The sequence below is a fragment of the Osmia bicornis genome, chromosome 3 (assembly GCF_907164935.1).
Source record: "Osmia bicornis bicornis chromosome 3, iOsmBic2.1, whole genome shotgun sequence".
Classification (NCBI taxonomy): Eukaryota; Metazoa; Arthropoda; class Insecta; order Hymenoptera; family Megachilidae; genus Osmia; species Osmia bicornis.
The window spans coordinates 9,806,236-9,833,565 of record NC_060218.1 but is presented as its reverse complement, the minus strand read 5'-3'; the positions used below and the strand labels follow the sequence as shown (position 1 = coordinate 9,833,565).

At 39.5% G+C, this 27,330-nt stretch overlaps 2 protein-coding genes across 3 annotated transcripts in view; one reads left to right on the top strand and one right to left on the bottom strand.

The window, feature by feature from the left end:
• The window catches only part of LOC114874312 (N-acetylneuraminate lyase B-like), a 64,157-nt gene that overhangs the window by 1,734 nt on the left and 35,093 nt on the right, over nt 1–27,330 (top strand). The window contains exon 8 of the mRNA XM_029183490.2: nt 26–3,968. Within this exon, the coding sequence (XP_029039323.1) occupies nt 26–168 (143 nt within the window). The 3' untranslated portion in view covers nt 169–3,968. The remainder of the gene's footprint in view (nt 1–25; nt 3,969–27,330) is intronic.
• On the bottom strand, nt 787–26,985 carry LOC114874309 (zinc finger MIZ domain-containing protein 1). Of its 2 annotated transcripts, none has more exons than XM_029183485.2 (10): nt 25,412–26,985; nt 8,739–9,028; nt 8,223–8,546; nt 7,498–8,137; nt 6,950–7,296; nt 6,675–6,860; nt 6,037–6,179; nt 5,471–5,960; nt 5,159–5,392; nt 787–5,074 (listed from the first exon to the last, which is right to left on the bottom strand). In XM_029183485.2, exons 2-10 carry the CDS (start codon nt 8,826–8,828, stop codon nt 4,937–4,939), a joined length of 2,592 nt encoding a protein of 863 aa, XP_029039318.1. In that variant the 5' UTR covers nt 8,829–9,028; nt 25,412–26,985; the 3' UTR covers nt 787–4,936. The 2 variants fall into 2 exon arrangements, with proteins under 2 accessions (XP_029039318.1, XP_029039319.1); XM_029183486.2 differs by having other exon boundaries at nt 8,739–9,025.

The window sequence follows — 27,330 nt, the reverse complement described above, 5'->3', positions numbered from 1 at the left end:
TTGTAATTATAACATTAAATTTCAGGTAATTGGGTAGAGACTTTAAAGACGGCGATGCCTTTATTAACGAGTATCAATCCTGGACCTACACGTCCACCTTTGAAAGTTATATCTCCACAAGACATTGCTACAGATTTACGAAATGTTTCCCTCCTTACCGGTGCTTAGGGGTCCCTTACACCCCAAGCCATATACGCACATATAGAGCAATGAACATAGCGCAATTTAAAAAGCGTTGTTTCTCTCTGGCTGGGCACTCTGAATGCAGATCTAATCTCATCTGGGGGTGTCTGGTACTCCCTAAATCATGACCCCTCGAAAACAAAGGTATGTCCAGTCTTCTACATCCGTAGTCATTGGTAGTGCCATTTGAACGTAAAAATTGTTCGTTTTTAAAAAAGCGCCATTTACTTGTTAATTTTGCCGCTCGTGGTCAGTTAGCGTTAGTAGTTATGTTAAAAAAAGGCGGTAATATTATATAAAATTTAATAAATCTAAATATAATGATCATTTTGAACCAGCGGAACAAAACTGAAATATTCAATTTACTTTTTAAACTCAAACAATGATACAAAACACATTTATATAATCATATTATGTAACAATAAACAACAAGTTCTTTCTTTTCTACATATTTAATGTTCAAGTAGTTATTTATTTCAATATATCTGTCGTATCAATACAATGATGATTTTTTTTTTTATTCATTCCATAAGGATTTTTATTTTCAAAATATGTTTCTTTCGAGCTGTGTAGGAAGAATGATCTATAAGAATGGTACAAACGTTCAATATTTTATGACTTTTTTATTGAATGTTTCTAACTGTTATCAAGAAACAATGTGACAATGTGATAAACTGGTCTTTGTATATTAAAATTTTCTTCACACAAACGTAACCAATGATATCAGTTGTTCTTTTTTTAAATGATCAGCACATTTCTCTTATTAATTTACACAAGCTTGTACCAGTCACTTATGGCGACCTTAGTAAATGCGTACGTATTTATGTATGTCGGTGTATTCAATTTATGAAACATCATTTATCCATTTTGGAGACGATCTTCGTATGATCTATGAACAATTCGGGGGTAATAATGGTAAGTAGATTTATAAAAGCGTTGTCGGTATAAAAAACATCATTTATCATTGATATAACTAGGATTTTTGTCTGGGGTGGGTCAGATTACACTTTACTAAAAGTTTTAAATGTCTAACTACTCATTACTCATCAAGAGTATTATTGTACGTCTTGTATTTAGTTAACAAATCATTTTTACTCGTGAGAGGGACAAATCTGCATTTTAGGAGAGGTCAAGGCCCACCCTGGGCCCCTTCCTAATTACACCAATGATCGTTACAGGTAGAAAAAAGAAAAAGATTCTAATCAATTCAGTGTACTCCCTTCGCTAAATAATTATTCTAACCAATTCTCCAGTTATTTAAATTCAATTCTTCTCCTTAAATCTTATAGTTATAAACTATTGTTTGCTACCGTTGGTTAGAGTAATTGTCTAAAAGTGTCGAACTTAATTCCGGCCTTGGGAAATATGTATAGGGCCGTTACTGCTCCTGTCTACATTGTGTGTTCCTGGTGGTAAGTCATATTCCTTTAATTATTCGATATTTTCAATTTTGTAATATTAAGAAGTTTCAAGAAACTCAAGATATATGGTAAATATTTAATTGATATTCGATATCTCCAAAAATTTGGTCCACGTCCATGTGGTGTAATTGATGCGATACTTGAAACTGATCCATATCATTTTTTTGTTTTTAATAACCTTGATTGTATGAAATTAATAAAATGAAAATATCGTTTCTCTGTAAATGCTTATCAGCATTTAGTTTAAATGCTCTCTAACTTTTATTTGATCCATCGAATGTGTATTCAATGTGCCATAAGTAGGTACAGCTGTGTCGTTATTACATGAAAATATTTTATTTTCTTAGTGTAGCTTTTCAGGCCTCGACAAGACAACACGACATTTCATTCGTTCGAGTCTTCAAAGTGACGCACTTTAGGATCAAATCATAGGCCTCCTAACAATAGATAAATAGGTATTATAATCATAAAGTTGTAGAGATTCATAATCATCTGACACACTATACTTACTATAGAATAAAGTAGATTTTCAAACACTTTCAACATTTTTAAAAAAATTTATTTAAGTTTTCTTTTTGGTATAAAACTGTTTGTATTTAATAAAATAAACAGGTTGCTATGAAATGCTTTTATCTTTTTATTTTTATTAATTATTAATTATCAGTTAATAATGACAATTATGCGTTCACTTAGGAATAAATAATTTGACTGTTTAATTTATATCAGCAAGTATCCATAAAAATGATAGCTTTATTTTATCAAATATTTATAAAGCTCTACAACTTGTAAACCAAGACCATGTATTGTGTATTTTAGGATATTATTAAGTAGGTATAGGTAGACATTGCCTATATACAATTGCAACAATGTTGCATATGCCTACTTCCTGGCAATCCTAAGTAAAGCTTACAATTTGAATAAACTTTTTTTTCCTCGTTAATTATGTCTTTAATAGGTAAGTAATAATTCTATTAGAAATAACAGTACAATAATTTGAACTGTTATTATCCTGCATCATTTACATATTATATTTTCTAGTTCTTTTAAAGTATTCTCATACAACACGTTTGTATGTTTTGGTTCTGAGAAATAATTAAGATAATCATTTTTTACTATTATAACTGGCCAATAAGTATCTGCCATTTTTTTTTCTTATATTATTAATCTATTTATCATATATACAGATAATATACAATAATCTCGCTTAATATAAGTAATGTTGTTATCCTATTTTCGATAATATTATTATAATTATACGAATAGAAACTTGACCGCATCTAATCCTTCAATGTGCGCTATTGATGCACACTGGAATATAAATACACGTTTTTTGTTTTAATATAAAATTTGTATAATCTACATGAATCACTTTAAGTATATCTTCTCTTTTAATCACAAAAGATATAAATGTAATAACTACTATGCAAGCAAGGGGGGCCATGGGCGGTGTCACTCTGGCAGTTTTATCATACAAATAATTCTAAACCTGAATTTTCGTTAAACGAGAAATCAGTCCGTTTAAAAAATTTGTGCTAACCGTTGTCATATAGAATTTATTTCCTCATACTGATTCAGTTTTCTATTCTCATCTGTTTCCATATAAAATTTGATTTTGTGCAATTTATTGTTAGTTTCCCTGGAAAATTTAAATCTATAGTCGCGATTTTTCTTTCTAAAACAATCTTAACAAAAATAATAACTAATATGGTAACTCTTTTGTTTCAGATTTAATTACAAGTACTACATCAAAATGTGAAAATAAACTCTATATATAATTGATGTATCTTCAGAGATTTTGTGTATCATAACAAAATATTGTTTATCTAAGGGAATAAATCGATTTTGATAAATTCTCAAAATAGATATAAAAAAAAAATTTAAATTAACAAATAAAAAAATTTTTTCGTATAAATGAAAAATGTATAGTATATATTCTCTAAACATAATTAGAAGTTTTCTTTGATACGTGTATACTTGCAAAAACTCAGGAGATACACCACGTGAAATAGAGTCTCTCCCTCCAGTGTGAAGCCCGATATGCCCTCGTTTCTGTGTGTCATCTGTTGTCACTAATCATCTAAAGGAAAGGAACACTATATGCGCTATATCCATCAATAAGCAGGGTAAATTCACAACAGATGAACGTCTTATCTATTTTTTTTTTCCTCGATTAAAACTTATTTACAAAAGTTACTGTACAACTGTATTTCTGTTGTGATGTAGGTCCATCATAGCCTTTCTGAATGCGAGTAGACCGGTTCTGAGGTAAAGATTGTATTGCAGGGAGAACTTCAAAGTGAAGTCTTTGTGAAATAGCACAGCACATTTTGTCAAGCAAATATTCCAAAATCATAAATTCGTCAAGTAAGTGTTACATATATCTTTTTAAGGTACACTAAGAGCTCTCTAAAAAATCATTCCAATATTGTGCTGATATCAGGTCTTATAGCCTGTATTTTGTCTCAATATAAAAGTCTATAAATGTGCTATACGATTTGTAATGTTTGTTAATGAAAAGTGATCGATATCGTTCACGAAAAAAAAAAAAAAAAGTTAATTATTCTATTCTATAGTATGGTATGTTTTGTCAAATATTATTTCTGTAAAAACTTATTTTGGAATGAAGAATTGGATAAATGGCAATCTGTATAAAATGTATGTAAATTTGTCGATCGTATTGCACATTTACCGTTATCAAAGAAACATGTCCCTTTAGTATTTAATCTATATGTAAAATTCCTCGGTGGAAAAACATTACTTCTATATGTTCGGTATTAAAAAATTCGATTACCTTCTTTTGAACACAATTAATATAATTGTGATATATCCGCGGTGGTCAGTTCTGGAACATATGCCCGGCACAATGTTAATAAACGCGTTCGTTTTATTCTATTGGAAATAAAAAAATTCCCAATGTCAAAGGACTAAACATAATCCGTGCAATAACATCTTTACAAATTAAGCACTACACCAGCCCGGTGGTGCTTCGTTTCCGCCCTATTAATTAAAAGTCATCGTCGTCTTTATATCTAATAATATGCCCTAACTTCGTCAATAGGAATATTATAATTAGAGCTAAGCTTTTTGTACCATTGAATTAGGTGAAAGCACCCACAGTGACCCCAATACGTTTTGAAAATCGCTCACTACAATTATTTTCTTCCGATTTAGAAATATATTTGTAGTAAGATGCAAACCTGTGTCTTCTGTTAATCAATTTATTTTTTATTTTTTCTTTCCATTTTTTTTCTCTCTCTCTCTCTTCTTCTTTCGTCTTAACGTTAGGGTCGCGATTTGATTATTTCTCTTGAGAGATGCCCGTGAATATTTCTTTATTCGAAGAGTGCTAATATATCGTCACTTGATGAGGGGTTACCACTGCTAGCGCCGCTACTGGGAGGGGTGTTCAGATCTGGTGGATCCAGGTACGAAAGTAATTCCATTGGATCCACGACATTGTCTGGCAAGAGCTGGTGAAAACAATTCAAAGAACAATTTTATTAAAACTTTAATTACTATTTCCTCTTTATATCTTGAAAATTTCATATACTCACATTCAATGCCTCTTGACCGGTACCCTCGCCATCGATTACTGCAGCTGGGTCGAAATTTAAGTCAGATGGTATGTCTGCAGTATCGTTATTTATGTTTGTACTCGTATTACCAGACGTGTTATGATTTCCCGTGGATTCCTGAGATGCAGGGGGAACACTTGGTGGACCACTGTTTCCACCGCCTGGTGTGTGGGGTGTATGGGGTGTATGAGGTGTATGTGGGGTATGAGGCATCTGCGATACAAATGATACAAACATTAGAATCGACAGATCAAATATTTTCACGTTGATGTTTAAAAAACTTTAATTTACCTGATCGTTCAGTGATTTCTCCATAGCGTTTAGAGGATCCAAAGAGTTGACTGATTCATTCAAGTGGGACAGTGGCCCTGCACCGTTTGTGTAATCGTTATTGGTATTCGTATTCGTTCCGGAGTTGATATCGAACGATCCTCCAGACGAATTCCGATGATTGATATTATTATTCGCGTACGTAGACGGCGTGTTATTCATCATAGAGCCGCTTACGATGCTACTCATATCAGGCGGTATGTACGGACTCATTGCCTGATTCATATCCCAATTATTCATCGTTGGCATGTTCATACTTCCAGGTGACATTGCCTTCGTCATTCTCTTGCAATCACTTTCTTCCTCGGATTTGATGCCAGTTAAATTTTTAGCTGGTTTCCAATTCGCCACCGAGTCTATCGTCACCTCTTCGACCTCCGCGGTGTTCAAAGTGTTCAGAATGCCCCACATATACTGGTCAACCTCTAAACCTTCTAATTGGGCAGGTTTCCTGTAAACAGATCATTCTAATTTAGAGAATGCTCAGGTTTATTAATTGAAAAAGAAATGATTGAGATGTTACTTACGTGCATACAGGACATCTCCACGATCCTCTTTCACAATTTAGCTGTAGGTACGACTCGAGATCGAAGCATTGAATATGTTTACAATCGTGTCCCCTAGCTGGCAGTGTAATACGTTTAAAGGTAATAGGACATTTTAAGGATACCTGCAAACAATCATAATTTTAAGTATTAAAAAAAATTCACATGAAAAGAATATAGGTACTTATACAGTAAAAATTCGATAAGAGCCAAAAAAATCTGTACGATAAATGAGAAGAACTCATCGTTGGAGGGTATACTCTTTGAGATCTGGGATCGGATTTATCAGTGAGATAATACTAATGCAACAATTCATCTTTGTTATTTTTCATTTTTTCCTTATAAAACCTTTACCAGAATATTTCTGACATTTTGCTGATTAAAATGATACCAAACACGATATAATTTGGACACAGGGAAGGATAGCAAATGAAAAAGAAAGAAAGAGAAGAAGGGAAAGATCAGCAGTCCCTTTTTCACTCGCTATCCTTTCTACGCTCGAAGCGGTCGGCAAACTTCTAACAATGTAAGAACTGCACGATATAAGCGAAAGTTCGTTCCCGAGCATTTCGCTTTTATCGAATTTTTTTAACTGTATACCTATGAGACAAATGCGTTACCTTAAGTGCTGTCTGTTCTACAACATCCTTCTCCGACTGAATACCATTATTTGAAATAGTATTACTGAAATTTCGTTTAATCTTAGTGATACAATGTTCCGCCGTGAGCAGCCTTTTACGTAACAATCCGTGAAGTACGCTTCGCACGCTTGGTCGATGAACTAATTGTAGCACAAACAAATGTGACTGTAAATGAAAGAAAAAAATAGCATATAATATATTGGCAATCAATTTTATTCGTGGAAATGGTTAATACGGAATCTTTAAATACTTACGCAACAACATGCCGATACCGTGATCTGTATTGTGTTCCTTCCCGATTGACAAACGTCCTTCAGGTATAAGGGCTTATGAGACGTTTTATTTTCACCACGATCGATAACCAACGGCGTAGCATTTACAGATACTTGCACGCTCGCCGGCCAGTTCGTGTTCATTTGCCTGTCCTCGTGATGGAAACACTTGAGCTGCAGTTCCAGGTCCGATCGCCACATCAGGGTTTGATGGACCGTGGACTTCAGTTGGAATACGTGGTTGCTTACAGCCAGATTATGTTCTAAGCGGAAGGGTGGAAGAATGATGCCATCCCTCACGGGGAATGTTAATCTTAACTCATCGTCCTCTGTAAAGAAAAACAGAGAGACGATGTGGTTAAATTACCGCGCATGAAGGCCTTCAAAAAATAGCATATAATCTCTTGGCTAGTTTATTTCAAAAGACATTGACCTAAGTCGCATGGGACACCCATGTATAACAAGCCTGTCCAAGAACTTGCCCCAAGGCAATCTAACGCAAGATAAACATGGATCCATTAAACACTTACTCTGAATGTTAACCGGTGACTTCATATCGTTGAAATTAGGCTTGATGTCCGGATTCGGACTGATGTACGGAGGCATACTAGTGGCCGGGGTCAACGGAGGTGTCGGGTTACCAGGGATGGGACTGTGCTGGTAATTCAGGGTCCCTGCGCCCGTCGTTCTCATCGACGCGACATCCTGTTGGTACTGACTGGTCACAGCCCCGGTTGCCCCGTACGAAGACGCGCCACCGGCGTATCCTGAGTTAGGTTGGTGGCCAACGAATTGATTGCCCACCGTGGTAGGTCCCATGCTAACCGGTATACCATTGCTACCGTAGTATTGATTGGTTGCCGCTTGATTCGCGGTTTGGTACGAGGGTGCAGTTTGCCTCATATTCGCTCCTCGTATCATCGAGTTAGGCCCAAAGCCGGCTGCCGAAGGATTCATCGTTTGCATCGGCTGGTACTGAGGTTGAAAGTTCGGTCTGGCTGCCGCGGGATAATTGGTCGGGTACTGCGACGTCGTCATGCCGTTGAAGGCCGGTTGCATCGCAGCCGGGTTGGGACCCGGGTAAGGACCCTGTTGTCTCTTCTGCGCCATGTGCATCGCAGGGTTCGGATAAGGTGCTAGTCTTCTTGGATAGCCCTGGTGTGGTTGAGCCTGGAATTTGCAATGCTTTTTTTATTCGAAAAGTCACATATAAGAAACCTCGAAGTCTTGAAGACTCGTTATGTATTTTTCATACCTGCATGCTCATCTTGTTCATCTGCATGTTGTTAGGTCCCATCATATTGTTCATGCCCATATTACCCATGTTACTCATGGAGCTCATGGGGGTCATCCCGTTCATACCACTTATACCGTTCATACCTCCCATCGACATAGGATTCATCGAGTTCATGCCATTCATACTGTTCATCGAATTCATGGAATTCATAGAGTGCATCGGGCTCATCGTGCCCATGCTGTTAAAGTTGCTCATCCCGACTGGCCCCATTCCGGCCATTGGTCCTCTTTGGGCGTACCCTGCGTTGTACGTTTGGTGGGGTATTCCATGTTGGCTCTGCATCTATGGTCAATCAATAAAATTCATTTAAAAATAACAAATATTTATTTTATATAAATACTATATACTTATGTGTTGTTGGAAAAATGTCTAATGTTCTTTATCTCTACAACTGTGCCATTTGTCATCTTTCTAACAGCCCCATAGTACTTCCACCATTTGACCTAACGAAAATAAGTAATTAAGAAAGCGTACCTGATTGAATTGCGAGGGGATGTCTTGGCGGTCCTGCATGGCCACCACGCTAGCAGTGGCGGTGGCCGTAGCGGTGGCAGCTGCCACCATCGCCGCGGCACTAAATGTCGAACCACCACCCCCGTTCTGGGGTGGCACCGTGCTATGATAGCCGGATGATAACACGGGCTGCACCCCAACGCCTATCGCCGCCGTTGTTGATGCTGTTCTTCTTGCTAACTTTCACGAAAACGACCCCGATGATCGCGCCTCACGCGTTAAAGGCGATACAATGAAAACCGGACTTACTGCTGAAAGCACACAAGAAAAATTGCATTTTTATTCAGAGTTTCTCTTTTCAGAAACGTTAAGTAACTCGGAGAGCGGTTTTAACAGACATCGAAGCAAGAGTAATATAAGTATCGCTTTGTAGGTCAGATTCGTGTTCGAACTATACGAGTAATCGATTGTATCGCAACGTTCTCCATTTTCCATTGCCCAGCAATAATAATATGTCAGTTATTCATGATCGTTGAATTATTTGAGAAGGTCGTCAACTTAAATCGCGTATCACGTGACAAACACTCGAACCTTCTATCGATCATTTTCAATATTAAATTAACAGTACCTAATTAAGATCGCGCATCTAATCCTCCATCGAAAATATTCAAATAGTTCATGCCAAAAGGAATGGTTAAGTTACAATTACCAATTTCCAGGTCTAGGTATCAATCCAAACGATTAACTCGCGAAAGGTTAAAACTAAACTGAAATTATCTCCCTTCTAATTCTTTTCTAAACGCTCTATCGATCGATTTACGGCTGATTCCCCCTCATCGAAGTTCTTTTTATTCCACGAATAGAAAATTAGAGTATATTTAACACGAGTCATTTTCAACGCTAATCATTGGTTGTATCTAGGGGTGTGGGAGAACCTGAGAATGTCGGGCTTTTAGTTGAGTAAAAAATTTTTCTTGGGATTTGGGTTGGGTTTGTCAGATTTCAGCAATCCCCATTTTTCCACAATAACTCTTCAAATATAACAAATATGTGGAGAAAAATATTTTTTTACTTAAATATTATTTATTTAAAAAATTTTCTATTTTTTCCCCCAGTTAAATTTTGTCAATATTTTAAATTAAATTTAGCCTAGATCAAAATTGGTATTAGATTTCTTCCAAAACGCCATATGGTGTCCCTGATCTAATAGAAGAGCGCATAGATTCGAATTGGCGGTAGCCGGCTAGTAAATCGTTAAAAAGATAAAAAGGACGAAGAAGTCGGGACTACGATGCCTTTGTCGAGCCCTTTTATCGACATATTCCTTGCCCTGAATATTGTATACCGTGGAGTAGCCTTCGTTGAAACGTTTCTGTCCCCGGTCGAGGCGCGCATACCCCAAAAGATCGAAAGACAGAGGCGAACCCTGCGCCACCGTTCATATTCCCAGCTGGCCAAGGCCCCTATTGGTTTTCTGTGGGAAATGCACGTGCTCGCTATTCACACACTGCTGCTGCCGCCGCTTATAATATCGTTCTGCTACAAACACCGTTTGCCGGTGCAATCGTGCCCGTGGAACCTACTACACCGCCTTTTGCACGATCATTTTCGACTTGTTCGATACAACATCGATACAGTGAAAAAAAAAAAAATATTTCAATGGTTGGGGTTTTTGAAGTACTCTAAGAATGGGAATATTACAGAGGAACATCGACAAGCCTGTACAATTCTTTTCTAACGAACCCAGTGCTTTCTATTCCAGACGCTTTCTCGCGACCACTTTGCTACCACTTACTCCATATAACGCTCTCTTTCTCTAATTATTGTGGAATATGTAGTGCAGAGTATCATTAGACGTTTGAATGATTTCACAGTGCAGTCTCTGTAACTCGAACATCTCCAATATCTCTAGTTTCTCGAGTTATTCTCGATCTAGTAACTTTTTGTTTATACCGCAGGGATTTTTAGTGAAAACATAACTTAAAGTAGAATAAAGTAAATCTAACAGAGGGATCGAGTTGTGTTAGTAGATGGAACTTTGACATTATCCCTTGTGAGGCAATCGATGCTTATTGGAATTACAGGTAGGAGTTATAAATAAAACGGTTATAATGTACTTTCCAAGCTGGTCACAAAGACGAGGAAGTTGGACAGGACTTAGTAGACCGTGCTATTGTAAAGAAATTTAACTTGTAATAGAGGCGATACTGGGCTGGGGAAATTCACTTCAGACAGACGTGAAAAAGAAGTCACGAGACAACAGGGTATACGATGACCATTGTTCTATATAATGTTCGAAACTCGGGGAACACGTGAAAGAGTGCACCGTGTGTATCGTACCGTATCCTTCGCGGTGTCGGCTTACCACGTGACACGCTTCATACTCTTGCGCATGCTCGTGATAATTTTATAAAATCACCAGGAATTTCTGCATTGAAACTAGAATCCTTTCATTTAAATTCCTTCGAACAATTATTTTATAAAGTCAATTAGAATAATTAGCCATCTTTACGAAACGCCTAACCTATAAAAAAAAATTATTAACACATTTGCTACGAATGCTCCAGAAGTAATTTGTAGTGCCTATCATAGAATTTCAAAAGAAACTTGGTGATTTTTTGAAACATTAATGATTAATGAACGTTTTTATGATTCACTGAAAGCTCAAGTAGGTAGAACTTATTTCGCGCGCTTTTTCAGCGCCACTGGTGCCCTCTAGCACCTCTCTTCTCCGCCATACTGATTCGAAACTTTCGTGCTTCAAACTTTCAGTGTATGAAAGTAGAACACCAGAATTATGCTTTCCTGGATGTTGATTCAGTGCAATGAATCGTTTAAGTAATTTGTATTCACCATTACTAAAGTGTACCTTCATAAACTTCTCTGTAGAATCAGTTTCAATCGATTTGATAAGATACGATTTATAGCAGACGGATAAGGATTCTACCGCTGGAAGCGTAGAATGATAATCGATCAGATATACTACGAGCAGAAATAAATATTCCGTCATCCTAATTTTTATACGAATCTGGTTGAAAACATTTTTTAATTTTCCAGTACCGTGACAGGATCGACTCGGGTAAAAAGAGACATTAAAATTTACGAAATATTTAAAAATAACTTTGTTATTTGCACGGGAGAGGTAATATACAAGCATTGTCGCCAATGCCATTTTCTGTTGGCATGGAATAAAACCGTTACGATCGACAGTCGAAAGGAACGTTCTCCACGTTATTAGAACTAGAATAAGATGAAAAAAGACGAAGAAAAAAAAAACGGATATAAAGATCTCGTTAATCATTTGCTAAATAATTTTTTTCGCGCCCGCTTGACCCGAGAGATTTTCAAAGTCAACGGAAGAGGGGCGCGTCGCCGCCTCTCCGTCACCCGAAAATGAAAGAGAGCCTTCTCTTTTCTGCGTGTCGTGTCCTCGAGACGCGATTATGGCGCATCGAACAAAAACAAATTTCGAATAATAGCCTCTCTCGGTCGAATTGAATACGTCCGACAGTAGAGGAACACGTCTCCCTGCCGTGTACTCTCGCTCGTCTACATACACATGTCCATATTGGATCGGTATACAGGGTGTGCATAAATATATCGACACGTTGGGAGACATTGTTCGGAGCGCTATTAGAAAGTCGTTTAATACGGTACACGAAGTAAACTACATTTATTCGAATTGTTACTTTAAACATGTACACCCATATCGTTCGAATACTTTCGTGAGTCAATATACGTTCTATGTAAAAAGTAACCAAATATAAAATATTCCAGATTAAAAGGATGTATAAATTAACAAAGGATAATACGTATGTAACGTTTCCAAGCTAAACAGCCCATTTATCGTGCCCAAATCTTTCCACAGTGTTCCAACTTCTGTCATTGAATCTACTTTGGGATACCAGTGCAAACAGATAGCATACGTGCATAGTCAATTACAATTAACACCTGTCAGAAAGAATTCCTTAAATAAATCTTCAATCATATAACAATGAAGAGGTAGCCATTATAGCTGCCCATGGTCTTCATATTTGATTTCCGAGACACCCTGTACATATGTGTACACGTAACGTACTTACTTACGTCCAGATATAGCGCGTACAGGGAGCATTTCGAAGGTTGACGTCATCCGGAGTCCCACCCTCTTTGAATTTGTGCTGAATGCAACTCTAGGAGAAAAAGGAGGGAGAAACCGAAAGCGAAAGAGACGGAGAATGTATGGTGAAAGAGTAGGCGAGAAAAAGATGGAGGTAAAAAAGCGATGAGAGGGAGAGACCTATCGAATCTATGCCCTTTCCCTTCGATGCTCTCTCACTCTTTCTCTCTCTTCTCCCTTATTTCTTCTCCCCTTCTGTCTTCCCCTGTGAACACCGACCGGGGGCGGGCTGGGCCCCTCTCTGTAAAGCCCGCAACGGGTTTCTATTCTCGGATGTCAATATTTCGTCAACTAGAGGCCACTCGGCACGCAACAAAAGCCCCTACCGCGTACAGCTTGCGCTGCTGGCGTGAGAGAAAGAAAGGGAAAAAGGCTCGTCGGGATGGCCGTGATTCGTTAGCTAGCGTATTTCGAAGATGCGACATTGCGAGATAAAATAACAGCAAATCTGATATAAAAACAGTAACAAGTGTCATTATAAACAGGATACAAATCATTTTCTAAAGACTGATACTATAGTATTTCATGCAATGTCAATTTATGAACTGGAAACGATTCGAACCCTAAATAAGTAAATGAAGACATCATGAGACATCTAGGGGTGCGATCGCGACGCCTAGCGGGAAATTGAATACAGAGCGCCATTTGCTGGCGCCCTCTGGCGGCGGAATTTGAAATTCGCACCACAACCTAACCTATTATCAAAGACGAGGACTGATGATGAATGAAATGCAATAAAGAAAATGAGAATTTTTACAGAAATCAAACAGAACATTGAAAAATTATTGATAAAAAGAATCGGTTACATATTTCTTCTCAGTGATGGATATGTTTGATTCTATTTCAAAGTCAACGCGTCGTTTCGAAAGCAAATTCCCGCATATTCATGGGGACTAGCCCAAAGGCTGTTTCCCCATTTACAGAAAGCCGAGGAGGCGACTAATGCCGTCGATGCGTGTCGAGGTGGAGGCGAATAATATCGAGCGAGGGAATCCTTGTACGAGATAAAATGGGCCTCTCACGGTCGTCGCGCGTCGACACATAATAGCCGCGTTCTCCTCGCTCGGTGTACACCGTGAACTGGTATACACAAACAACTTCTCGCCCCTTATGAATCCAGTTTCGATCATCGGCGCCATCATCGGCGACGATCGTTAAAACATCGTTTCACGATAACGCGAATAAAATGACCGTTAAACTGGCGAGTGTTAAAGGCGAATGATGATGCTATAGCGAAACGAAAGCCGGTGTAAAATTAACGCAAATTTTTATTAAAACCTTAAACCTCCCTTTGGAACCTGTCTATCTGGTCTGAAGCAAAGTTCATTCGATATCTTTCGATTCAATTTTTCATGCACCTCGTAATATACTCGAAGTTGCGTTAGAACATTGTTAAGGGAATCGACGAGGGATTCTTAATAGATTTTCTGTAACTCGAGCCGAGTTGAACGGAGCCGAAAAGAAACGTTCTCCCAGCAGCCTGTCTGGGAGAGTCACATATCGCCGTTGAACCGGTCTAAACGCACCTTTAAGGCAAGTGACAAAGCGACGGTGAACGCGGCGCGGGAGTAACGAGGACAAAAAACGAACACGCCGGATGCCGATCGCAACACTTCACTAAAATCAGGACAACACCGAGAGAAGGAGGATGGGAACGAGGATTCGAGAGAGTCTCGGGACGAACCAACGAGCCTGCGACACGTAAACAAGAGCGTGCGTCCGAGGTCGACTCGCGGAGAGAATCGTGGGAGGAATTCCTTCTTTTTATCTCTCTCTCTCTGCTATAGACGTCGGGAGAGACCGGGAGAGACAGAGGGCTTTGATCTCCGTCCGTGTCGCGTCGTTATTTTCGGTGTGAATCGCGGAGACAAAAGCATTCTCGTGAAAATCATCCTCGACTTTTCCATGGAAACGCTGAAACTTTTGCATTCGCGCTCGTTGAAAATGAAGAATCATCGAGGGAATCATAGAACAGGGAATTATCGAGCGGCTGCACGACATCTCCGCTATGAATTACGCGGCGCAAGGAAGAAGTTACATAAAAATCAAGGCTACAGGGGAAACCAAAGTTTCAAGCTGAACTTGACACGTGCCTGTTACCTAAGATGATTCCGCGCGTCATTACCGTAAATATTTTTATTTTCATTCGGTCATTCTCGATGACATCGATTCGAATTAACCGGCAGCCTTTGGCGCTGCAAAAAACCCGTTCTATCTATTCTGAACGTGTCTTCATCTTTTCATTCATTTAACCTTCTTTTTTTTCGTCACTAATCTATATATATATTAAATTCAGAAAATAATTTTAAAAAAGGCTAAATTTACGATGCGTTCGTCATTAACGCTGATCCAAGAGCGTAAAACGAATGAATTATAAAAACGAATTGGTTCACTCGAGGTGCTCATCAAGATACGATAACGTGGAAGAGGCGAGAGGAAAAAAAAGGAGATATCGAGAGTTTTTCTGCTTGCGCGTCGACGATTCTCTGCCAACCAACCAGCCTTCGGGTATATGCTTGACACGGCAATTGCATATGCAGCTACGATGACTCGTGAAATAGCAATATCAGCTTGCAGCGAAACGTGCCCATCGGCTGGTGGCGCGCGTTCTTCTGCACGGTTAGCCGAAGAGGAGGTGGATCTCTCTCTTTCTGTCGCTTCGGAGACCGTCCATGAGAAGAATCTGTCATTCGCAACAAACGCTCGTGGCATTTCGAGCTGGATAGATTTTTACCGATGCCTTAGGAAAAGGTCGGACGACAGAGGATGGTTCTAACGTCCTCGAGCAACCCGAACGGTGTTATTTCTTCGGTCGACTTTCGATTCGCGTGGAAAAAAAATTCGTATCAATTGTCATTGAAATTTAATGGGTCTAATTTGGGTTGGTTATCGGGAATGTTTCTTGAATTTAGAAATCTACACCACTCCTTTATTCTACTTTCCCGATTTCGATCAGACCGCACCCCAATTAAGCAACCGGTACTTAAGAATGAAATGTAAAAGGTTTTACATTGTTCATACCGTATCTAAGTGTTCATCTTACGTTCCTACTTGTTACGTTCATGCTCGATCGTTAATTGGAATGCCATCCATTTTATTATTATATTTGATCATATTATTGGAAAACCGTCAATATTGATATTTTGAAAATAATCATTTTTCATTCATGATTTCTTATAGAATATATTTACTACAATCAAAGTTTTTTAATAAATCTTTTAATAAACATGAATTATCGAAGTTTACTTTTTTTTTAAGGAGCTAAGTATAGTTAATACTATCGTTCTTTAAATAGATATAAAAAAGATTGATAGTACTACTACATATGATTTGAAGAATTCGTCCAAAGAGGGTCAAGGATACTATTCCCTTTCGTCGTTTTCCTTGATCGTTTCCGTCATGTTCAAAATCATCGGGAACACGTGCGACGCATAAGGTCGTGAGCGCGCGCCTCGCCGTATAAACGGAAGTAACATCTGCCGCTGGTAACAAAAACGCCGAAAAACTGTAAGATTCGACCGCAGGACTTTCAACAATTATTAGACAACTTCCTTCCGTCTGTACGTGGATAGAAAAGTTGTTCATAAAAGAGACCGCAATTGACCCGCTGATAATAAAAAACGTGTAAATTAGCAAAAAGAAATTTTGCTTTTACTTATTGTTAACTAAAGAAAAAATTTCAAATTAAATTGATACTAATGTAGAAAATAATAATTTGAATTTTTTTCAAGAAAACAAGAAATCATTTTTGTCCCAGTTAATCAGTGAACGAGAAGTTTTATTTTACGAGAAGTAAAATTTAAGGTTTCTTCTTGTTTACTCTCTTCGTAAAGGTATTCCATGTTAAAACGATTTCTACTTTGAATATTCGCAAACAAGCACAACACAAACATATTATGCAACTGGATGATATGTCTCGTTTTATCATTATGTAAGGATCACAGTCCAATTCTGGAACAATATTACGACGATTTAATAATTATGACCTATAATATATGTGATGGTGCACAAATGGGTAGCGTCGCAAAAGAGTTTTGTAACAAACCTCAGCGATCGGTGTCACGTTACAATTCCACGAGGGATAACCGTGTTACGTCGAAATATTATTTTGCCTCTTTATTCGCCGACAATTTTTTACCTTTCCATGTTTGCACTTCTTTTTTACAATTTTTTTTCTTCATAAAATTTGCAATTTTATTTTTTGTTACATTTATACATAATTCAGTTTTAATTTCGATAGATTTTAATTACAAAACTAACATTGAAATTTCATATAATTATTCACGATTTTTTTCGAGTTTTCTTAGAGTCAGCAAAGATCTGTATCAATTGAAACGTGGCCGAGTACCTAAAAAAATACTCAACCATGAATTCTTAACGAATGAAATTATTGGAGGGGAGGATCCTTGGTACTGCAATTCGTGAAATGATTACGAAACGTTTATTGACACGTTAACAATTTTTGGACGTGATGTCCGTTACGTCGAAGAAATCGCTTACATGCTTTATCTTTGTGTCAACTAAGGCGTGGAAGAAATTCCATTACCTTATTTATAAAATACAAACAGAATTTTTCTTTTGATCATTTAAAATCGTAGATAACATTGTTAACTTAAAAAAATATATATATATAATATTTTACATTTTTTAAAGAAAAAAAGGGAAGAAATAATAAATGAATTTTTAAACAAAATTTATTATCCAGATTCTAACGCTAATGTAAGAATCCATTAAAAACTTGTAATCTCGCGAGAACAACCATATTTCTATAAGTTACATCATGCGCGCTTCCGAATATCTCGAAATATGGCGGAAGTAGTTTATCAGCGATGGCGTAATATCCGGAGCTGAAACATTCATCTTTTGTTTTACAACTTCCATTGCTTCAGATTGAAACGAAACATACTCTTCTCGAATAAAAAGCGTATATACATATACAAAACGAAATTTGAACGTCCCTGACATACAAACAATTGGCCACTCGAGTGCGCTTCATAAATTCGATCCGCCAAAAAGCGTTTCCCCTTCGATGCAACATCGAGTTACTCAATTAAACTGATTTCCAAACCGATTATATTAACCCTTCGTGGTCGAAGGTCAGAACGTTCCCTTCGTTCTTCACCGGAACTTAGATTTATATTAAACAATCGATTCTACGCCAATGGACAATTGAAATTTTTCCACAAACGTAACCAATAACAACGATCGAAAGGATTTGAAATTTAAAAATGCGGCCGATTTCGCGCGCTTTCGCGTGCGCATGAAATTTCCCTGAAAATTATTGCCAACATCTCATCATTACCATTTACGGTCCTACAGCTGGTAGTTTCAATGTCGAAATCGTTCTTTGTATCGGCAAATTGATACACGCCTTACGTCACCTTGTTTTTGACGTGCAATAAATCTTGCGGAGGATGCACTTCAGCGAAATGCTGAGGCGCACGCGCGTGCGCATGCGCGCCAGTCCTGTCAGGATTCGGAGAAAGTTGTTTCGGGGCGTTGATTGGCGGATGACGAAATCACGGAAGCCGCCGGCCAATCGTTGCTCTGGAAACTTTCCCAGAACACTTAACCCCTTTGACCGTTACATAAATATCACCCGATCCGGTGCACCGCGTTACAGCAACGTAGTATCCTGCCGCGATGAGATAAAGGGAACGACAAGCGACAACGATACGTCGTTGCTTCTCTTTGTTACTCCCACGCAGAGGTAGAAACAGAAATTTATCTTCAAATTCTACTGAATGGAAATATCATGGACTCTTAATAAAACTTGGAGGATTTATAAAATGGTCTGTAACAATTATTCAAAGATTAAAACTAGGAAAATTATTAACCTAAAGGGATTAACACTAAAATGGTAACATGGATCCGCGTTGACTGTAATTAATATTAATATTGAAGCTCAACTACTCTTAGTTATTAGAGGGCGTACGAAAGGAAAACTTGTAAAGTTACAAGAACCAATGTCCCATAAAAGTTGAAGATAAAAGAAACTTTTGAATCTTAAATTACTTCACAATTTGTTACATGAATATTATGTAAATCAGTTACATAATACTAACACAAAAGGGTTGAAGAGTGATTAACTTAAAAGCTGTTTAAGCAAAGTAACGCAAGGGCTGAACGAGGAAGCAATTTATTAGGAATTAGAAAGGTAGACTGTTGGAAATCAGCTTATTACCGGAGAAATCGAGACAATTGTTTTGAACTGTAATGTATGTACGAGTGGAAGAACATACTTTCTTCGAAGTCCGTTTATAGTTGTATATATAGACATACATGGACGTATGTGTACATATATGTACATACATAGAAGCTTGGAAATAAGGAAGTGAAGAGAATATATACACACATCTATAAGTTATCTCGGAGAGCACCGAAATAACATCGCTCGTTTTACCGCCGACCGAGGCAAAACGGATCAACGAAATTCTCGTTGAAAATCTTTGGTACGATTTATAACGAGTGCCTAGTAACTTGATGTATGTCAGGGTTAAACTGGAAGGCATTGATGATGAATACTGCCTAAAGAAATATTTTTCACAGAAACGCTTAAAGAAGATCATAGTCTTCCTAACACTAAGAATTAAAATTATTATTTTTATTACTGCTTTATACTCAATTTAATAATAGTATTCGATACTATTTTATGTGCTCAACGCGTACTTCGTCACGAGGAGAGACTCGTTAATTTCAAATAATCGCGCGCAAGTTGGCACGTGCGCGGAAACGGCTGTTTAAATATGTATATATATCATGAAAGGCACTATATTTCTTCCACCTGCTCTTTGCATTAATTATCCCGGATTACAAAGTCTCCCGCTTTCTTAAGCTTTTCTTCCAGATAAAAGCTACAAGATAATTATATCCCTGCGACGTACAAGGAAAGTGATTAATACGACGCGTTAAATAAAGATACCAACCACAGGATGAAGCGCCAACAGGGGATTCTAAAATACTAAACTATAAATATCGCGAATTTAATCATAGCGTTACATTCCAGTTAAATATGTCATTTGACGAATAACTATTTTTATTTCATATATTTTATATCAGTATAAAAGAATTAAATTATTTATATAATTTTTCAAATTTTATAAGGTGTATGCAAATGTTTTAGTCTTTTTCCAATTACCGTATTCATAAGATTAAATAAAAAACAGTATCTATAAAACATAACCAGAAGGAGATTGCAAGTATGAAGCAAATATTTATTGGTATAAGACTAAAACTTTTGCGTATGCCTGGTAAGTTACCGCGCATAGTTCAAAGCCACGCATGCGCACGGTTCAAACTCGCGCATGCGCGCAACGAAGCAGATGGACGCGCGCGCTTGTCAATAGTAACCGATAGTCGCGAAGAATAAACGAGCAGCTAAAGTTGTGACAGCTGATATCACCGCGTCTTCCTGGATAAGGTGAGTCGCGACCTTGCCACGCGCAATCGCTTCCGGCCAATCAACGTACCCCCTTAGCAATTGCGGTTAATATATTAACCGATCGTTCCGTCCGATACACGACGTTTTTGTCACGACGCTTTTACGATTATCCTTTTTTCGACTCCTCCCACTTCAACATACCAACACGTTTTTAAACACGTTTTTAGACACGTTATCGTTACGGTGGTAATTAATCTTTCCAACGTAAATTCGATATACATTGTTTTCACGGTTATCACCGAACCATGAAGAAACTAACGAGTTTATGTTTCTAACAGCAGACACTGTTTTATATACCAATCGACGATAAAGCGTATGCGACAGGAATGACAAGCGATGCTTTACCGGCTTCGCGGACAAGATGGAACGCGACCTTGCTGACCTGCTGCGCACAATTACTTCTGATTAATAGACGCATCTTACGTGCGACCGAACATCGATTTTAGATTGCCGCTTTATTTACAGAAGTGTTTATCATTTGATACTTATCGAAACGCTGATTTTCTATTCTTTTTCAATCTTCATTTTGTAATTTACTAACGCATACTTAACAACTTCGCTATGGGACATTCCGAAAACGAAGTCTTTCTACGTCTTTAGGGTTAATACATATGTAATGGCATGTAAACGACGGCACTATCACTTCGTCAAAGAACAAATTTATCTTTCGTCGACGCAACTAAAGTTCGCGTTGCTGTAGTCTATACATAGTGTTGGAAATATCGACGTTCTTGCCCGGCGTTTGACATAAGTACACGGAACGAAATTAACCGGTTGGCGCTTTGAGCGTCATTCGCGCGCATGCGCAGTCGATCACCTTACCGCGCGTACCACGGTCGAGGAGATAACAGAAATGAAAACGTTCGAAAACTAATGATCTACTTATACAATTTACTTACAATTAAATAAGTGATACTCTTGCGAGTTGCGTTACGTGTTTGATGAATACTGAGATTCGATCTAAGTTCAAAGAACCTGGGATAAGAGACGGCGCCGTAAATTTCAAATTAAACAATCTGAAACACAGCGGTATACAATTAAAAGCGTTCGAGATAACGATATCTTTCGTTTATTCGACGCGGTGTATATCGCGCTGCATCGACGCGCAATCGGATAAAAGAGCAGCCAACAGCGATAAACGATTCCGGGAAGATCTTTTGTCGGACGATCATTGGCGGTTCATTCGAATTCGTGTTCTACGCTCGGAACGCGCACCGTCGAAAAAAAAAGAAAAAAATAACACGTTCCGAGACCTCATTATGCAACGGACAATTATGAAAATTTAATTGCGCCTCACCTTGAGCGCGCGTGCGGGGATATAATGTTCGAAGGCTGTTCCATTGTCGTCGGACCGCGAGCGTCACGAGCGGCCGCTTCGCGCCGGCAAAACAAACGTTTCATAATCCAACCAAGCGGATTCCGTCGCGTGTAAACCAATCGTTTGCGCAAGCTGTACGTACGCGCGGTGTGGTCTTCGAAGGATAGAGCGTGGCACGGCTCGTTCGTTTCTCGAAGAAAGTTTTCTTGCTTGCGTGGTGATTTCAACGGAGAGATCCTCGAGCGTTCGCCGGCCGATTGGTAAAACTCGACCGAGTCGACGCCTTGAATTTCGAAATTGGATCAAAGCAAATAGGGCGTTACGTGAAAATTCAGTGAAATTAATAAAGTTTTTAACCCTTTGTTCAGAGATCAAAGGCAAATTACGAATGCCTGCACCCTTACCTTTACTCTTAACTAAGAAAGGCTCTCATTGCAGCGAAGTGTACAACTAAATTCTTAGATCATCGAGTTTTCGACGATACTGCGATTATGCAAGTTAATAAATATGCGATGGAGTCTAACAATTTAATCTTCCTCTTTACTGTAATATTTATCAAGAAAATCCGCAAAGTTTCAAGGACTCCACCTTGCACTCCGCGTCCCAAATATGGCACCCCAACGCCAGAGGGCTAAAGAAGTTGCTATAAAAGAATGTGAAAAAAAAGCTCGATGCCACAATTTTCTACGCGCCAACGCTTCAAGGTGAATTTATAACGTGCTGTTCCTCTGACATAATTCTTCGTCAGTTCCGAGGCGTCTGTTCGTCGTCCTTGACAAATAAGTACCCTCGCTCCGCGCGCGAGAGTGCGCAATCAAAGATGACGATATATTCCTGACTCGCTGATATTTGCCAAATTGGTAAATAGCAGCGGCGTCTCTCTTTGTCGAAACACCTGAAAAATCTTGCTCTGATGTCTGCCGAACACGACGCCGCGACCCCGATGTCTTATAGCTGGATTACGACAAACCGTGTTCGCGAAACTCTTCTTTTTTTTGTAGCCGTGCACACGTTGAGAAATTACGGCACTCCTTGTTCAAACTATGCTATCAAAAACAACTGATCAGTGGACTGAAATAATTTGACGTAGAATAAATAAAAATAGAAGAAAAAAGTAAAATAACAAAAATAGAAAGAACAAATAAAATGGTTCAATTGAAAAATGTAACAGTGTGATCTAAATAATTTTCGAATATTTCGTTGCTCCTATTATCCATCACTCCAAATATCTAATTCAAATATTTCCAATTATTTTCCACGGAAATTCAAGCGTTACCCAAATATGGGTGACAGCAATGAACGTGCTAAACGATATTATCAATAGTAGCGGCTGAATGCGCGAGAGCAATGAATCGTCAAGCCGACCTCATTTATTTGTGGATAAGGGCAAAGTGTGTGCAGAGAGTGCACCAGAACGTGTCTCTCCCCTGGTGCATCCCCACCAATCTACCACCGGGTGATTTGCCCCGCGGTAATACGTCCCTGGGAAGCACGGTATGCGCCATCGAGTGTACGCTTATTTTAACAAACCTATTTCTGATATTGTGCCACCGCAACGGGGCCTGTATCGAGATTAGAAGGCTTTCAACGAAACCGACTTTGCCGGTGGAGTGGCGGAGGCGCAATAACGCGAAAGAACCTAAATCGCAGCCGCGCCTCGAAACAGATCCGCTCGGTACATACGTTTACGATACAAGTGTACGTACTTACGTGCACGGAGAGCACATTCGACAAGTACCCCCCTCTCGTTACACGTCCCCATGGCGTTAGGTGAAAGCTCAACATTCGTAGAAGTAGCGCTGGACAACCGACTTTAATCGTGTACGCTAAGCAATGCGTTATACGTTTCTACAGAAAATTATTTCTTCAACTTATCATTATTACTTGAAAGAAATTATTGGCGATGCTTGATTGAAAAATTAAGAGGTATAAAGGAAAAATGAAAATGTGTAAACTTTTGATGGATTATATGATTATATAAAATCTGGATGAAATTGTAGAATCAATGGTGCAGTCTTCTTCGTTTACTCCATCTTTTTCTCCAGGGAAGGCTAGCGTTCTGTACGACAAATAAATGCTAGCAATGGAGGCGCCACCAAGGCTGCACAGCATCGAACCAACGGCTCATAAATGTCAAGGGATCCTGGTGTAATTTTTAGGTTCCCCGAAGTGACTGGTATCGGTCTACTGCTTTTGTAGATTATACGTTTCAATCCAATATACAGTAGGTTCCAAAAATATTCCAACCCATGTAATAATTTTGTATAAAAATTGATTTAAAGTAAAGAAACTTTAGGTTAAACAGTGTCATCGCTGATTTTGTTAAAAAATGAAAATTATATTTTGAGAAACTTTATTATCAGATGAAGTACCATTTATTGGACCTTAATAAAGGTCTGCTGGAGAAACCATGAATTTTGAGAAAAATGAACTTTTATTCGTGGTAATGAAAAGAAATTTAACTTGCATCAATGGAATCATCCAATTTTAATCCATTCACTATCAACATTCGATTTTCCATATAAAATCATAATTTTGCATTTTATAAAATGGAACTCTCTGCCTATGTGATGAACAAATGTTCAATTGACTGGTGATAGGAAACGTGTCAAGGGGTTTGGTATATTTATAAAACATACCGTAAGAGCGGAGTTTCGGCAGAACTATCGTCGATAGTACAGTGACTTGGCGTATGACGGCGATAAACGATTAGATAGCCCGGGCATAGCGGAGCCTATTGCGCGTTTAATATTGCCAAGATTATCTCAGCGTACGCCAGATAGATCGCCGCGTTTACGTGTACGTGTGACCGTAACGCGCGTCGTCTCGTTCGATTCAAATCCGACTCTCTCGCTGCGTACGCCTTTCTTTAGTATTTTTATCTCGACTGATAACGTCAGTGACAATGTCATACCGATTATCGTCACCGACCAACGAACGAACAAAAACTGTTCGTTTATTTCAATCGTTCCCTCAAGAATCACCGAGATAACGTTTCCATTCTTCCAGCTGCAACAAATACCTGTCATTCTATGCGTAACGGTAAAACAGACTCGAGTTTTTCTAGGAAATGAATTATTAAGGTCGTGTGACGGATTAGATCGTCGATAAATTGAATTATTTATCGATAAAAATGTACGAGCGTTGAGAATGCACAAGTCGATAATAAACCTGCTGTTATAGGGGTGTAAGTATTGACGGTAGATTGTAAAAGTATATACTTTGAAAGGTACTCGGTAGCGCATCGTTGCACGTAATAGTCGCTACACATAAAGGCGTTAATACGTCGAGTACAACAGGCTACTGCCGACAATCGAAGATTATAGTAGACGTGACTTTCTGCCTGTTTTTCGCGTCTCCTTCTGCGCGAAAGCTATCTCTCTATCTGATTCCTTCGTCATCGTCTTCTTACTTTGTCTCTCACGGTTAACCGGGATCGGTTCGAGAAACCGAGCGAGACGGAGTGACACATCTTTAGAACAATCACCCGTTGTGAAAGCGCCTTACCGGTTCGAATATCTACTACTGCAACGTAACGAGCAAGTGGCGAGTCGCGAGAATGCAGACTTTTGTAAACCGTATCACAGCTGAAATCGAAATTCAATTATCGATGGACGATAAATCGATTTTTCGTCGAACGAATCTGCCTCGATCGGACGAACGAAATTTTGATAATCGATCGTTCGTGATCCATCGTGACACTTTGGCTCACAGGATAATTGACGACCACTTAACCAAGCATGCGGTAATAAGGGAAACGATGCACAACCACTTACCTAAAGAATGACACAGAATCGCATTATCCTCTCGGTAGATACACTTGATTCACGAAATAATAAATCCAATCCAATTCTCGTGTAAAATGGAATTGATTCGAAGTAAAACACTGAATCACACAAACGAGCACACTTTCTCGCGTTTATGATATCTGTCTACGTTCATCGTCATCGTCCGTCACGACGACGAGCACGGTCACCACGTTGCTCGACACTACAACGCTTTCGTCTATTCATCACCTCCTCATAACAACGACAAAACAAGCGAGAAACGCTCCGCCGACTAGCTCGGCTGAACGTGCGGAACCCACCAGAGAGTGTTGCACGCGCGTGCGACTCGGATGCGCCGTGAGAGAGGGTAAAACTCTCTGGCTGCTCGTGGCCGATACCGGTGTTGTGTCCTTGCGACAGTAGCGGCAACAACTTTATCGAGTAGTAACGTCTCTTCGACTCTTTTCAATTATTCACACCGTTTGATTTCGAACCGTATTGAAATCAATGTCAAAATACTTATCACACTAAAAACTATATTCTTTCTTTGAAATCTTTTCTTTTTAAATTCTTTCTATCGTCAGCACAAATGTTCTCTTTCTCTCGTTCTCTCACACACTTTTAGGAAACTTTTTATTTCATATTCATCAATTGTACCATCGAGCGCGCCTTTTAGTCTGTCACAGGAGGTATCGTTAATGCACGAGAAATCGTTGGCAGACTCGATGTCGAGGACATTTGATAACACAGATAACGAACTACGACGGCGGTAAAACAGGGACAGCGGCCAGCAAAAGCTTCGAAGGACTATGACGAAAACATTTGGAGATCGTCGCGTGGATGGTCTTGGACGACGATACTCGTGAACGAACGGAGAGGCGTCCTCTCGGTATTCGCGGCCGGCTGACTCTGACTGCTCGGCTGACTGACTACTCCGCGCCGGGTAGCATTGGCCCCGCTAAACGGTTGAAAGTAATACTGTCTAGTGAGAGGCTGTTGGGGCCAACATCGGTCTTCCTCGCTCCCTCATTGTCCCTCCTTCTCGCTCCCTTCGATACTCTTTCTCCGTCCCTCTACCTGCGCGCTCTCTATCGTCCGTTGTGTGTATACGCTCTGTGTATCTCTACGGTGTGTCCCCGTCCGTCGATTCTTCGTACGACATGTGTCGACACGCGGCCCTTTCTTCGTTGTGTTGGTAACTCAGGGCGATGTGTTGGTAGCAGGAGCCAGCAGCAGCAGCAGCAGCGGCAGCGGCAGCGGCAGCAGGCACGCTGGGATATTATAGTGGTAGTAACGCTGGTCGCTGGTGTGTTGGTATCGAAGCAACGACTAAACGAAGATACTAACGGTAGTGGTAGAGCGTTGGACGACGCGGTGGGAGTTACTACACAAGCACACATACATAGAAGGCGCAAGCGCATACGAACGCCATCTAGCAGGAGTGCGACACTCGCACCCAACGCACAGACGTAGGGAACACTGCGGCACACGCGTGTGCCACTCCACGGAACGCAGACAATCAAAATGAAGATGGTGGGGATACGGTCGGACTACGAGCGACAAGCGTAGAACCGAAGGGTACAGGGGAAAGGGGAGATGATGCGGTTCGACCGAGTGGGGGGCAAGTAAAGGAAAGAAGGAGGCAAATGGATAGAGGATGGAGAAGGATGCTGCAGGGGTTGGGTGGGGTGAGAAACGACGGTGAGCGAACAGGGGCGAGGGGTCGCTCCTCCGACCGAGGGGTTGTCGTGCCGGTGGGGAGGTTTGACCTGAGCTAGTTCCCCTCCATTCAATCCACGGCCACAATATCGGTTATAGCGAGCCACTGTTGCCAGATTGTGCGCCTCGACGGCGGCGGTGGCGGCGTGTGGGTGGAGCCACGCGATAGAGGGAAAAGGTCTCCCTATAGCACCACCACCGTCCTCTTC